The sequence below is a fragment of the Verticillium dahliae genome, genomic scaffold (genome assembly GCF_000150675.1).
Source record: "Verticillium dahliae VdLs.17 supercont1.4 genomic scaffold, whole genome shotgun sequence".
Taxonomy (NCBI): domain Eukaryota; kingdom Fungi; phylum Ascomycota; class Sordariomycetes; order Glomerellales; family Plectosphaerellaceae; genus Verticillium; species Verticillium dahliae.
Genome location: NW_009276925.1, coordinates 1,559,859 through 1,573,803, shown reverse-complemented (window position 1 = coordinate 1,573,803; position 13,945 = coordinate 1,559,859). Strand labels below are relative to the sequence as shown.

Genomic DNA, 13,945 nt, shown 5'->3' with positions numbered 1-13,945 from the left:
GGACAAGTCCACTAGTTTCTTACTACACGTTATGCGCGAACCTCATTCCGTTGTGATGATTTACACATCAAAGCCTTTATGGTACTTGACTTTGTTGACGTTGGCCACTGGCGTATGGAGAGGGCTCTGTTTGTCATGATGTCTCAACATTACGGGTATCTCCATTCCATGTGATCGCACTCCAATGGGCAGTACCGACTAAGGGTTGCTCACGTAGCTCCGCGCCCTCCTCAGATCATCATCCTGCTCCTCCGTGCGCAGCGGGCCATGCCGCGCAGCACACCGCTTCCCCGCCCCGCCATCGACCCCCGTCTCCTCGTCGTCGCCCGAATACGCAAACCGGCTGCGCGCGCGAATACGGGCGCCGTACCGCCAGAACAGGAACGGGATGCCGCAGCACAGCAGGCCAACGGCAGCCAGCAGGGTCGAGGCCCAGCGGTCGCCGAGGCGGGCGTACATCTGCTCGGTGAAGAGCACGACGGCGGCGCCCCAGAAGGAGCGGATGCACGTCTTGGCGGCGAGGGCCGAGGCCGCCTGGTGCTGGTAGCTGTCGACGAGGTAGTTGTTGGCGGCGTTGTAGAGGAAGATGAAGCCGAAGCCGACGGGGAGGCCGCCGAGGGCCGGGCCGGCCCAGTGCACGCCCGGGTAGCTCGTCCACGCGAAGACGAGGAGCCCCGCCGGGATGAACCAGCAGCTTGCCATCATGGGCACGAGGCGCGCCTCGGCGGGCGGGCGGCCGTGGTGCCGCGCCGCGAGCTGCAGGTAGTGTCTGTTCACGGCGGGCGCGCAGGCTGCGGAGCAGAGGACGCCGATGGCCATGGGGATGAACATGAGGCCCGTCGAGCCGGCGGACCAACCCTTGCCCTGTTGGTAGACGATGGGGTAGGCGACGAAGAACATGTAGAGCAGCCCGTAGAGGACCGACATGTAGACGCTGATGAGGAAGACGATGAGCTCGCCGAAGAGGAGCTGGAACGGCCGCACGAGGAAGACGCCGAGACGCGCTGTCAGCGGCCGCGGGTCAATGTCCTGTTCCGTCACGTGCGTCGGGTCTGACGTCTCGGCCCGGAGCTTGGCGGCGCGGCGCGCCAGGATGGTCGGCGTGTATGTCTCGGGGACGGTGAAGGTGATGAGGACCCAGACGACAAAGGCGAGGATCAGCTGGAGCCAGTAGAGCCAGCGCCAGCCGAGAGCGTCCGAGAGGAACCCGCCAGCGAGGGGGCCGACTGTTTCCCGTTTGTCAGTGTGTCATCGTATCACGAGGCAGATCAAAACATACTGGCTGGGCCGATGAATGGGGCGGCAGAAAAGGCAGCCATGGGCACGCCGCGCTCCTCATTGCTCCAGAGATCGGCAAGAGTGCCGCCGACCAGTGTCATGGGTGCCGAAAAGGCAATGCCGTCAATGGCACGACAGACGATGAGGGTGCCGATGTTGTTGGCAACGGCGCAGGGAATAATGAAAATGACAGCCAAGAGCAAGGTCGAGCCACTGCAACAGTCAGTCTACTGAAACCCAACAGAGAAAAGACCATCTGTAACGTACTATATGATCCTGCGGCCAAAAACCTCGGAAAGGGGTGCAAAAGCCATGGGCCCAATACCAAAGCCGACGACAAACACCGAGACGGTCACCAGCGCCACCTCCTGGCTGACGTCGAATTCTCGCGCAACACCTGCAATGTCGGCCGTGATGATACTCGAGCATAAAGCGACGACAAAGCACGTCAAGGCCACGACGAGCGTGCAGTACCACCGAAACAGCTTGCTCCAGTTGCGGGGGTTCTCCGGATCATTGGGTCGGAAGGTGACGAGTTTGTACTGTTCCTGCACGGCGGTGCCGCCACTGCTGCTACTGCTGGCGGGGACGGGGGGCCCGGGGATTTCGCCCCTAGGATCCGTTGTCGTGTACTCGGCGAGGTTGGCGTGGGAGGTGAGGGTGCGGTAGGGCAGGGCGATGTCGAGGTCGGGATCGAGTTGCTCCTTCGTAGGTGGGTGGGCGGGGGATGAGCCCGATGTCTCAGGGGGAATGGACTTTTCCATCATGAGGAACGAAAATCAACGAGCAGGAACAAGACGAAAGAGAGGGGGGCAGGGAGAGGAAACCAAGCAAAGCGTGTCTCTTCAATGCTTCTAGAAAGGAGCCAGGCGCAGGGCCTCTTTATACTTGGCCCCGGCCGCCCTCACATCGGCAAAGTTCGGCCACAGCATCACGACGAGGCCCACATGTCCTAGACGGCCGTCACGGAGGAAGCGCGGCGATATGAATGAGAGATGAAGACAGGGTCTCATAATACCCACGTCAAAGCGGTAGTTCAGGGCCATCATTATAATGTTGACCAATGGTGAAGGTCGGGGGGCCATGTGTTTGGGCGCCTTGCTCACAAGGTGGAGGCCGCGGTGGGAATGAACGGGAATAAAGTACTTAAATACAGGGATGGTAGATGTTGCTGTGGGCGTGATGAGGGGATATCTCGGCATGTCGTAGTTTCAATGGTAGGATAGTTGTGACGATTCTCTTTGGAAGGATGTCCCAGACCCCTGAGGTCGCCTTAAGAAAGACTTCTGCAAAGATATTCAAAAGCCTTCAATGCCTTCTCAGTATCTTGGAACATGCTCTCTCGGCATCCGTGGTTTCGCCAAAGACGGCCCCTCCCGGACGCCGGGTTCTCACCGGGAATTATGGGGCACCGGCCCTTACGCCCGGATCGCAAATTTTCTGAGCTGGAGGGACCTCGGCGTTTGCTGGAGATTGGATCAAAATCAGGGCAATGTGTGTACCAGAAAGCCAACATGGCCCACCCGCTCCATCTGTCCTTCGGCGATGTCGCAAGTTCACGTCAAGCATGATGTCATCTGGGCCTCGACCGACGGCGTGCTTAGAGCAGAGATCTAGCTCATGAAGTCAATGCACATTATGTGATGCTTTCATTTCCACGTTATTCGGCTTTTGGGCAACAGCATCCATCGAGACATTCTCAGACAGTGCGCACTGGCAGCGACTCCCTCCTCGCCAACGGCTTCACCAGCCCCTTCTCGTCCTCCTGGACACCCTCGCGCGGCTGCACGAGCGCATTCTTGCACGCACGCCCCGCGACGAGGTCCTCGAGGTTCCGCACCGTGCATTCGGAAATCTCCGTCAGGGCCTCGTCGGTGAAGAAGGCCTGGTGGCCGCAGATGACAACGTTGGGGAACGTCATGAGGCGCATCAGCTCGTCGTCGTCGATAATGTCGCCGCTGTGGTCATCGTAAAAGAGCGCACCCTCACCCTCGTACACGTCGAGCGCCAGGCCGCCGAGCTTGTGCTCCTTGAGCGCCGTGATGACAGCTTTCGTCTTGACGAGGCCGCCACGCGAGGTATTGATGAGCAGGGCGCCCTTCTTCAACAGGCCCAGCGTGTCGTCGTTGATGATGTGGCGCGTCTGCTCGGTGAGGGGGCAATGCAGGCTGACGACATCGCATAGCGGCAACAGCTCGTGCAGGTCGACGTATTTGCCATACTGTTCAAAAGCCTCGGAAGGGTACGGGTCGTGGGCGATGACCTTGCAGCCGAAGCCCTTCATGATGCGCGCAAAGGCGACGCCAATGCGACCGGTGCCAATGAGGCCGACCGTCTTGCCGTGCAGGGTGCGACCGCAGAGGCCGTTGAGGGCAAAGTTGTTTTCGCGGACTCGGTTGTAGGCGCGATGCGTGTTGCGGTTGAGAGTCTGCAGCAACGCGACGGCGAACTCGGCGACGGCCTCGGGGGAGTAGGAGGGGACGTTGGCGACGGCGATGCCCAGCTTTTCGGCGTGCGGCAGGTCGACATTGTTGAAGCCAGCACAGCGCAGGAGAACGACGCGGATGCCAGCATCGTGGAGGTCGTCCAGCACAGAGGCCGGCAGGTGGTCATTGACGAAGACGCACACGGCCGTGTAGGGGTCGGAGCCGGCGTGAGGCGTCAGCAGCGAGGTTGTCTTTGGGGTCAGGGAGACATCGTGGAAGACAACGTCGAGCCCTGGGGGTTTGGCAGCCGTGAGGTACTTCTCGTCGTACGGCTTGGCGGAGAAGACGGCGATCTTCATGATGAGTGCGTGGTCGGTGGGCAGGTTTCAATGTCAAGAGGAGGCTGACGATACGCAGAGCACTTGGAGAATTGTGAGAAAGACAGCTGGGCCAGGCAAGACGACGTTACGATGAAGACTGATGATGGAGGGGAAAAGCTGGTCGAGGTATTTAACAAGCTGCAAGCGGCCATGCTGAACTCAAGGCAGAGGAATGTATGGGCAACGGCGGTTCCTGGCGCACCACCCTCAGCAGAGTTCTCTAGCCTTGTCTTAGCAAGGCCAGAGGGACACAAGGCCACGCCAGAGGACACGAGGGCCACGCCAGATAAGCGTGGAGCTGCAGTCACTGCAGAGGAGAGGTGACAGAACAGTTGAGGAAGCGGCGGCCGCGACGGAGACGGGGCAAGAGCAACTGTGCATGACGGAAGAAGGTGCGACGGACGGCGGGGGCGGGGTAGCTACCTTAGGAAGTACCTTACTGTACAGTACCATGAACGCGCCTGCCACCAGCCAGCCAGCCAAGTCAGCTCGGAAGCACCGCCCGCCATTGCGCCTGCCTAGCACCCAATCCGTCATCATGTCAGCGTGGCCTGACTCTGCCGCCAAGCACTAATGCCATGGCCGCCGTCGCTCCTCTTTTCACGTTACCTGCAGCCCTCTCGGATCACCAAGACGCCTAGAACGATACAGAGCAGGGCAAACGAGACACGGCCGCCCTGTCAATCTGCACCTCGGGTCGATCATCCTAGTCTTGATCGAGGGTCCCCTGGAGGGCTTTGTTTTCGCCTCGAGCTTGACTTTTGCCTCGAGCTTTACTTTCGCCTCGAGCTTTACTTGCTCTACTCCCGCCGGTACACCCCGCGGATGGCGTAGTCCTTCTTCGGCCCTTGCACCGCATACCCGATCGACCACTCTCTCAGGTGCACCGCCGCGAACGCAAACTCGTACGCGACATTGTAAAAGTCGTCGATGCACAGATGGCCCGCCTTGGCCCTCCAGGGCGCCCTCTCGTCTGTTTCCTCCGTCGCCGACTTGGTCTCAAACTCGACCTCGTGGAATAGATAGTCTGCCCTCTTGTCGTCGTCTGTCCGCACGAACCACACGCTGATCGTGTCGCGCTTCTCGTCGTACCGCCAGATGTACCGACGCCGCGCCTGGAACACGAGCCCGTTGCTCGCCTTGAACTCGCCCTCCTCGATGTAGAGGTACTCCTGACCGGGGTCACCTGGGTCCGTCACCGACGGCGCGACGCTGTCGCTCGACGATGCGCACTGCAAGCCGTCCGCCGTCGCGTCGCGGAGCAGGAACCGTGCCGTGCCGCTGAAGTGCCCGCTGGGGTGTGATGGGAGTTTGCTGTCGAGGGAGCGCTCCAGCTTCCACGTCCCGAGAAGGCTGCGGAACACGGCGTGCGCGACGAACCGGCTGCTCGTCAAGGCTGCTGTAGCCACATCGTTGGAATACTGCAGCACTTTGGCATTCTCTTCTTTGGCCTGCGCATCGGCCAGCGGTGAAAGGTATCGCGACGGTGTGAGAATGTCCATGGGAAGGTTGTTGTGCGGCAGCGTCGGCAGCGGCGGCTCGACGGGTGGTGATATGGTCATGTCCAACGCTGCCGCCATCTCCTGCATGATGAAGGCGTAATCACCGAAGGGGAACTGCGAGCATCGTGGATCTTCTCGCAAAGCCAAAATGCGCTTTTCGCATGCGTCGCTCTGCACGGCAGCCGTGAGACCCGACGGGGGCTTTGCAAGGTTCTCTGGTGTCCAAAGGGCGGCGAGGAACCGTGCTTGCATCTCCATGACACCCCAGTAGGGTGAACGGTAGAACCCGACGAAGCCCAGCGTTGGCAGGTCGCGGTGCTGCGTGCCGTGGAACCCCAGTGCCAATGGTAGATCGCGGTGCTCAGGGCTGTGGTGGAGGGTCCCGAGGACCGAGTCGGGGAGGAAGGAGACGCAAGGCGAAGGATCAAAGCCAGTGGCAAGAACAACGGCCGCGACGTCCTCAATCTTCTCGCCTGACGGAGTGACTATGGCTGTGGTGCTCTCCATTGCTTCCAGTTTGCCCTTCGAGGCCGTGATGAGGCCCGACCGGACGAACTCTGTGTAGAATTCGCTCATGGCGAGGTAGGGTGGCTCCGAGGTGAGGTCACCCTTGACGGCGATGGACTCGGAGAATTGGGACTGATCCTGGCCCACAATATTCTGGAAGATACCGTGAACCGTCTTGGCCGTCTCGGGAGAGATGTGGCCCTGCGTGTTCGTCAGGGGCTTGGGCCTGTTATTGAGGTTATAAGACCCGAGATCGACCGGCAGGAAAGGGGGAGCCGACAGTTTGGGCTGCACAGGTCAGTCGCTTGTAGCTGCACAGCGGTCTCAGCGCGGACATACCTTGGGTGTCGTGTACAAGGGAAACACCCACGCAGGATGCTGAATCAAGTGATGGATCGTGTACCCCTCAGCACCAGCAAGCTCGCTCGTCGTCCCTGGCGCATTGACCGCAGACGAAAGGTGACTCGCAATCGTGCCGGCAATCTCCACCCCCGACATCTGACCTCCCACGACCAGAATCTTACCCCCCTTGGCCCCCTTTCCAAGCAGTCCCTTGAGGTCCCGATACCGACTGCTGTGCACAACCGGCACCGTCGCCCCATCCGTGATGCCCCTCGGGAGAACAGGCTCGCCAAAGAACCCAGTAGCGACAACAAGCCGATCGAAAACCCCAACCTCCTCCCTGCCCAGCCCATCCCTCGCCGTAACCCGCCACCCGCCGCCCGGGCCGTCCTCCCCCTCGAGCGCCTCCGTCCGCGTAACCCTCCACCCAAGCCGGACCTCGGCCCCCGGGTACCGCGCGAGGTACCGCTCGAGATAGCGCCCGACCATCCACGCGCGCGGAAACTGCGGCCCGTCGGCGTCGTCCCAGCCGCAATCGCTAAAGTGCATCGTGTGCCGGCTCTGGTTGGTCGTCATGAGGGGGTGCACGGCGCCGCCGCCGTCGCGCGGCGACGCGGGCCACAGGCCGCCGACGCGCTTCTGGGCGTCGAACACGGTCACGTTGAAGGCGCCCTGCGGCGCGTTGTAGAGGAGCGTCTTGGCGGCCACGAGGCCGGAGGGGCCGGCGCCTTTGTGCGGTTAGTTTGGCGTGCGGGTTGGGAATGGGGCGGGGGAGATGCTGAAGCCAAAGGGAGGTCGTGAGACGTACCTATTATGCAGACGTTTTTGGCCATGATGGTGTATGAATTGGAGTGGTGGCTGACACCCTTGCGAGCTGATATCGGTAGGCGATGAGAGAGATCCTCGTGCTCAGGTTGAAGGTTGTCGGTTGATGAGTCAGGTGCAGTGAGGCCCGTCAGACATGTCAGTCCACAGCTCGTCTTCTCAGTCTCGGTCCGCCCAAGCTGCAGCGTTATCGTCCCCGCGTTTTGTGAACGCGCTGGATCCTCGACGGAACGTAGGTTGACGAGGACTGCGGTTGTCTCATGCGTCGTGCGCTGTGCTCATACATGCGCCAGTCTCGGCAGAGGTCAACGGCGCTAACACGACCCGCGAGGCCTACGACTGCCGATGATTAGCCGTCAAGGCCATGCGAGCAGGTGCCAGAATAGGGGGTTCCCAAGTCCAACTTGACGATCTTCAATACTTCAACGGATAAAATATTCATGGATCACTTTTAAACGGACCGCGTCCATTTTAGGAGGTACAGTAAAACAAAACAACTCAGACCAAAGCATCAACACAATGACAACATCAAGGCTTCAGCAAGTTGGCTCTACACTGTCCCGTGCCACTTTATCAGGCACAAATCGTGATACTGGACAAATTATACTTGGAAAGCTCATTTTTCAGACACCATATCTTCAGGCCAACTTTTGCTTGGCGAATAGACTGCTCCTACACAACGCCTGCCACCGCTGATGCGAAATGAGTCGAAACGAACACCACAACCACCGCACTGAAATACAGCCAGCTAAAACGAGCCTCGCATGGCCCGAACATTTCCATGACCCCTCTTCGCAGGCGGCGCCAGCTCGTACTCGCTGACCTGGCCGCTGCGTGGCCGCTTGCCACGCTCAAGACGTGATGGGTCAAAATGGTTGTCACGGTGACCTCGGAAAACGTTCAGCCTCGAACTTCTTCCCCGGCTGTCGTCCCGGCTATCAAGCCGCCTGACCGACCTCCGGTGCATCAAGCGGTGATACTCCTCCTTGACAGTGGTCCAGCTCGTCATGAAGTAAATGACAGCGTTCCAAACTCCCTGCAAGGGCAGCACAATCGCCGTGGCAACATTAAGGCCGAAGCTGACTTGGCCGGGGTTTACCAAGTCGTTGACGCGGTTGATGGAGCTTGGCGTCCATGTGACAAGGATCGATATGGCAAAGATGAAACTTGTTCGCAGGTAGGCAAGCTTTACGGGATCCAGCCCTTGCAACTTGGCGTTGAACTTTTGCATGCCGCCCTTCACGTAACCCAACAAAGACCTTCGTGGTGGGGGTGGTGGTGGGTTCGAACTGATCATCGTCTCGAAACGTGTGTGGCTGATGACGGGACTCGGCACACGTTCATGGCTTGAATGCCATGACGGCGCGTGTCCGGCGCTGCGGATCTGCGGCGAGTCTGTCAATGCCGCCGGTGGCACAGTTGGGATTTCGATTGCGCGATCCGGCCTCGGAGACCCGGTAGTGATTTGAACTTCAGTGACAGCGGTGACCTGCCAGTCCTCTGGACGTCCAGTAAGATTCTGCGTCAAAGTCAGCCTCTGGGCTTGGGGACCGGCAGAAGAGCTTCCACCGACCTTCTCTGCTGAATCTCTGTTATCCTCGGACATTGACACTTCATTTGCATCTTTGATGTGGCTGAACGTGAGATTTCGCAGCTGGTTGCGCTGGTGGAAGACGTGGTAGCCGACGGCAAAGTAGATCAGGATGGAGCAGAGGATGCAGATCCAAATCGGCAGATAGTAAGTGTAGATGCGCAGCTCACTCCAGTCGCTATTGATCCAGCACCAGAGCTATGCCTCCCGTTAGCGCTTCATGAAAGCCAACGTCGAAGGCCCGTGCTGAACCATCAGAGACCACACATACCGTCGCATTGCCATACATCATCTGTCCATTCGGGCGCGCAAGCAGGAGCACAATAGCGGGTATAAATGGCCCACCAAAGCAAATGACGCAGTACACCCAGAGATACTGTCGGAAGGAGGCCGGGCTGGCGCCGAAGAAAAAGACGAGATAGACGTTAACTGCCATGGCCAAGGACCACCAGGGGTCAGATTGCATAAACCTATTTGTATCGTTAGCTACGTCGCGCCCGGGCGTCCTGGCGAGGGGAGAACAAACATCTCCAGCATGAAGGCCTGAGCCTGGCACAACGCGGAAGCCTCTCCTATGAGGATACCATCGTAGCCAATGAGGCACGCAATGCTGGCGCCAATGTTGGCGACCGATGCGAAGACTATGAACAGATTGGGAATAGTCCTCAGTCGCTTGAACAGGTAATACGAGACAAAGATGAGGGTGATGCCAATCAGAGAGAGTGAAGCTCCGGTGCGTTCGAGGGCGATGATGGTGGTCACTTGAGTGCCGCTCAAAGGCATCTTTTCCGGGCCTGAGTACTGTCTTGGTACGAGCTGGTCGGACGGAAGAGACGACGGATGACCGACGAGGAGGGTCGGAGGAGCACGAGCTGCCCGCCCTAACAGGGTCAGTGTCAGCAGAGGTCTGTCGCGATTAGCACACATGTTTGGCGGCGTTTTTGTGATGTGAGGTGGCGTCCAACGACGAGAACTGGGGGGGGGAGAGACGGAGACGGGCAAGGCATACTTTTGGGGGACTCGCAGCAGCTGCGGGAGCTGAAATGCAGTCGGGATAGAAAGGGCTTCAGAGATAGGATTGGATCTTCTGGGGCCCGAAACAACGGGCGGGGACGTCGTTTGGACTAGGGGATAGAGGTTGTACAGGCAATGCCAGGTCGGACAAACGATGGAGAGTTGCCGTCGACTCGGGGATGGCGACACGAGCGCTGCGAAGGACAGAGATGGTCGGGAAGCGGCACAATAGGAGCAGGACGGGGTCGCAGAGCCAGGCGGAAGGGAGCCGAAGCAGCGAGGGTTGTTGACTGGTGTGACTGATGATGATATGGCCCGATGAGAGCCAAAAATAAGAATATAATGAAAGAAAAGAAGGCCCGTTCAGCAAGGAACAGAAACGCAACAGCTCACGGCTCTCGGAGCAGCAAAGTACAGTGTAAGAGGGCTAGCTACCCAAGCGGTAGGTGGACTGAGATTCTGTGTATCGGTGAATAATGTTGGCGGCCGTCGCGAAGATGGCTCGAAGCGAAGAAGGTAGGCGATGGTGATATATCAGTCCCAGACAGTCGGGGCTGACGGCCGGCCAGAGCAGGGTCTTCGGGCCTGGGCCTAATCGTCAGGGGATACATAAGATACCTAATGAGAAGATGCCCAGCAGGGCGTCGGCCCAGGGGAAGCCAAGGGATGAAGCCGTTACACAGACAAGGGAAGAGGAACAAAAGGTGTGAGCGGACAACATGGCGTTGGCGTGTAGGAGGAAGAAGAATGAGACCTCGGGGATTCGAGAACGGAGGCGTGTCATAGGTATTGACGAACGAGATGACAAGGAGAGGGGTAGTGCATGGACAGGACAGGGTAATGTAGGGTCGTCGGATAGTTCGCGAAGCGAGGTAGCCTGGTGTGTGCGTGTGAAGCCCGGGGTGGTGTGGTGTGTGTGGTGTTTGGCACTTGGCGTTGGGGAGCCTGGAGCTTTGAGGGAGGCGGCGCTGAAGCACACGAGGATTGGCTGAAGTGACGATGGCGGTGGCTAAGGTAGGGAGGGAGCTTGGGAACCTTGAACATGAACATGGCCAGTTGTCGCTGCGGAGAAGGAGAAGCGGGATGCGTCGTTGCCAGCCGAACCCCAAGAAAAGGTACGCTAACATGGCGCCGATGCTGTACAGGCAGGACAAGGCAGGCATGACCCCAGCCCAGCAACAGGGTGATTGATTGGCAGGTGCAAGAAAGATGGACAACGGGGCGAGACCAATGCTGGGGAAGGTGTGTGGCAGCCAGATGGTAGCCACGTTGGTGGCTTGGCAGTTTGAATCATTCTTTCCTTTGACTTGTAGCTCACTTCTTTGCTTGGTGCAAGGGTCTCCTACATGATTCACCTGGCTATGCCAGAGGCATGCCTTCCCATTTGACCTCGGCCGCGCATCGTAGAGCCTCTTCTGACTTTTGACGAGCCTTTCTTTAAACGACATTGAAGAACTAGAATGGCCCTGGCCTACTTCCAAGTTATGACAGAAGGCTCTCGTGGTCCGAGTCAGCAAGATCGACAGCGTGGCAGCTGCCGTTCGGCCAAATTGTCATGCTGCTGACCGACATGATTGACCGCCGCTTCCTCGCCGCAGGCAGCCAGCATTCGGCAAAGGGCAAAGCCCAAAGGGCAAAGGGTAAAGCCCAAAGGCTCAAGGGCAAAGGCCAAAGGGCAAGGCAGACCACGAGGCAAGTCAGCTCCATGGGGCTACTCGATTGCATGCTCATGGGTAACTGCGTTCAATATTGGACGATCGTGACCTGATCGCGAATCGCCATGGAGACTCATCTTCCCCACTTTCTGACTTCGGGCGGCCAAATGTCTATCTGCCGGACAAACATGTTCCTTGTGACTTGGGGTACCTAACCCTGGATCAATGCTACCCCAGACAATCGAATCGACCGAGAGGGAACAAGTTTACGCTTGCTGGGATCTTTGCGCTATGGACACCATGCCGGATCCTCCCGAAATCGACGACCCAAAGAGCAGAACGAACATATAGCGTGCCGTGCCCCCAGCCCACGCACCGAGCGGCTGACTTGCTCAAAGCACCCGGAATACAGTAGGCCAACGAGACGCTACCAGCAGCCATATTGGGCCACGGCCTCTTCTGGAGAGATGCTGACTCTTTGCTCACTCACGCCCGCCACCCCAACAATCTCCGTCATGCCCCCCATGGACGTTGAAATCACGTCGCAGTTCTCGCTGCAGCCCGCCATCTCACCAACCCTGCTTGTCATACTTACATCCTTCATCGACCCAATGACGAACACGGGATATGATTTTTCTGCTGCACCATGCCGACAATGTAATTTCAACGCTTTTCGCCACCCCAATCAATCTGCCCTGCGTGGTCGTGCAAACAGAGTTGCCGCGTCTACATCATCATCATCCACCCCGCTGGTGAGTGGGGGTGGGGGTCGGATAGGCGAAATCCAGAGGCGTGACCAATGTCGACCAAACAGCTGAAGGAATCGGCCACATTCAAGTGAAGGCTCCTTTGACGGGCTGCGGACGCAAATAGCACAAAGACCGTTGGCAGTCAGACTCAGCCTCGAGAGAATGTGGTCCACTGATCAAGACCCTGCCTGCCAGAGGGTCGGCACTCCTGGTTCATCCCCTCTCGGTAAGATGGGTTGAGTGGATTAGGCGCCTGTTCTGGCAAAGCCCGTGGCTGGCTGGTAGATTTCAATAGTTAAAGTGACTAGGCAATGGCGCATGATGTAGATTATATTCGTGAAGGCTTTAGAGCCTCAAGTCAAGGTTGGTAGGAGACGCTAATGCGGGCATCCCATGTTGTCGTTATGAGCCTTCTGGCTCACCATATCCTGAACGACGCAGTGTAGGCCAACAACATACGGTCTGCCTGACCGTCTGACTGCTGAAAGCCGGGATCCTGCGGTCAAGGGAACTAGGTAGGAAGCGGTTTGAATTCCTAGAGCCAGCGTAGCACCCCGAACAAATATAATAAGTTAAATCATCAAACAACCAAATAGACCGATTTCCTGTAGCTAAATAACTAAATCTATAGTATTTCGATATTCAGGTATTTAGTAAACGTTTAGATACGTATTCAGGCCTAGAATATAGCTATCCCGAGCCCTAAGACCTATATTAAGGCTTATCCGACTAATAAAACAAAATCTAATAAACATAATCGTACTATTAATAAAAGGGACTCTCTTATTAACGGTACGATAACGCTAATAATGGGATTCGAACCTATAACCTCTAATAGGGTCCTGGAGATCCTAACTAAGTAGGCTACTAGCTTCTTTTAGCTTTTATTAAGAAAACCCTATATATATTATCTAATTAGCTTATACCCGCGCACGTAGGGCGTTAGAACCTAGGGTAATTCCACTAATATAATACTACGGAATCTAGGTCTTAGGTAGGCTAGTGACTATCGTAATAGCTTCGTTACTAACTAAATAAGTCAAATATTTATAATAGGACCAAATAACCAAATCCGTCGATTTCGGCGGACGAAATAACCAAATCTGATACCTATATTTGACTTGTTTGGTCGGGGTGCAGCGCTGCCTGGAGCCTGTTGTCCGTCAGCCTGCTCACTGCACTCGATCGTCTTTGCCTCCGACACCAAGAATCTGCTCCGATATCTTGTCAAGCTATCACCTATGCATGTAGGTAGAAGAGGCTACACATGGCTTTGAGATACGAGCATCATTTTTTAGAGTCTTGATCAGACTGAAGCCTCAGGCTAAAATCCTGTAATCCATATCCAGATTATGAGAGGTCAAGATGCAAAGGTATGATGTTGGTACCCAGTCGGCCACGAGGAGAACATCCGTGAAAAGCCCAGCACAGCGCCCAGAAAACCAGTCACAATGGAATGTCTGGCTCGGGTCTTTCCAGACGACACGGCCAATTTTCTTCGCACCCCGGTCAAGGCCTCGGAGTTGGCGCATGGCAAAAGCAAAAGCTGGAAGAAGCTAGGCTTTCTTGTAGTGCGATCCTTCCGACCGGAGTCGAGCCGGTGACCTTTTCGATTGGAAATGTTACCAGTTACAGTCGAACGTGATGAACCAACTACACTACGGAAGGATTTGATG

General features: G+C 57.2%; 5 protein-coding genes and 1 non-coding gene across 6 annotated transcripts; 1 reads left to right on the top strand and 5 right to left on the bottom strand.

The window, feature by feature from the left end:
- Positions 1 to 198: 198 nt before the first annotated feature.
- Positions 199 to 2,106, bottom strand: VDAG_02849 (polyamine transporter 3; the record flags this gene model as incomplete). The annotated part of the gene is made up of 3 exons (XM_009653502.1): positions 1,546 to 2,106; positions 1,280 to 1,491; positions 199 to 1,226 (listed from the first exon to the last, which is right to left on the bottom strand). Exons 1-3 carry the CDS (start codon positions 2,043 to 2,045, stop codon positions 199 to 201), a joined length of 1,740 nt encoding a protein of 579 aa, XP_009651797.1. The 5' UTR covers positions 2,046 to 2,106.
- An 871-nt stretch (positions 2,107 to 2,977) lies between these two features.
- On the bottom strand, positions 2,978 to 4,063 carry VDAG_02848 (D-lactate dehydrogenase; the record flags this gene model as incomplete). The annotated part of the gene is made up of 1 exon (XM_009653501.1): positions 2,978 to 4,063. One exon carries the CDS (start codon positions 4,061 to 4,063, stop codon positions 2,978 to 2,980), a length of 1,086 nt encoding a protein of 361 aa, XP_009651796.1.
- Positions 4,064 to 4,884: 821 nt separating this feature from the next.
- On the bottom strand, positions 4,885 to 7,268 carry VDAG_02847 (uncharacterized protein; the record flags this gene model as incomplete). The annotated part of the gene is made up of 3 exons (XM_009653500.1): positions 4,885 to 6,381; positions 6,433 to 7,163; positions 7,244 to 7,268. 3 exons carry the CDS (start codon positions 7,266 to 7,268, stop codon positions 4,885 to 4,887), a joined length of 2,253 nt encoding a protein of 750 aa, XP_009651795.1.
- A 740-nt stretch (positions 7,269 to 8,008) lies between these two features.
- Positions 8,009 to 9,634, bottom strand: VDAG_02846 (G-protein coupled receptor; the record flags this gene model as incomplete). Its single annotated transcript, XM_009653499.1, has 3 exons — positions 8,009 to 9,049; positions 9,123 to 9,321; positions 9,378 to 9,634. 3 exons carry the CDS (start codon positions 9,632 to 9,634, stop codon positions 8,009 to 8,011), a joined length of 1,497 nt encoding a protein of 498 aa, XP_009651794.1.
- A 950-nt stretch (positions 9,635 to 10,584) lies between these two features.
- On the top strand, positions 10,585 to 11,633 carry VDAG_02845 (uncharacterized protein; the record flags this gene model as incomplete). The annotated part of the gene is made up of 4 exons (XM_009653498.1): positions 10,585 to 10,777; positions 10,922 to 10,980; positions 11,064 to 11,107; positions 11,357 to 11,633. 4 exons carry the CDS (start codon positions 10,585 to 10,587, stop codon positions 11,631 to 11,633), a joined length of 573 nt encoding a protein of 190 aa, XP_009651793.1.
- A 2,213-nt stretch (positions 11,634 to 13,846) lies between these two features.
- On the bottom strand, positions 13,847 to 13,937 carry VDAG_20103. The gene has a single exon. It is a non-coding gene; the product is annotated as a tRNA-Tyr (tRNA).
- Between the last annotated feature and the right edge of the window lie 8 nt (positions 13,938 to 13,945).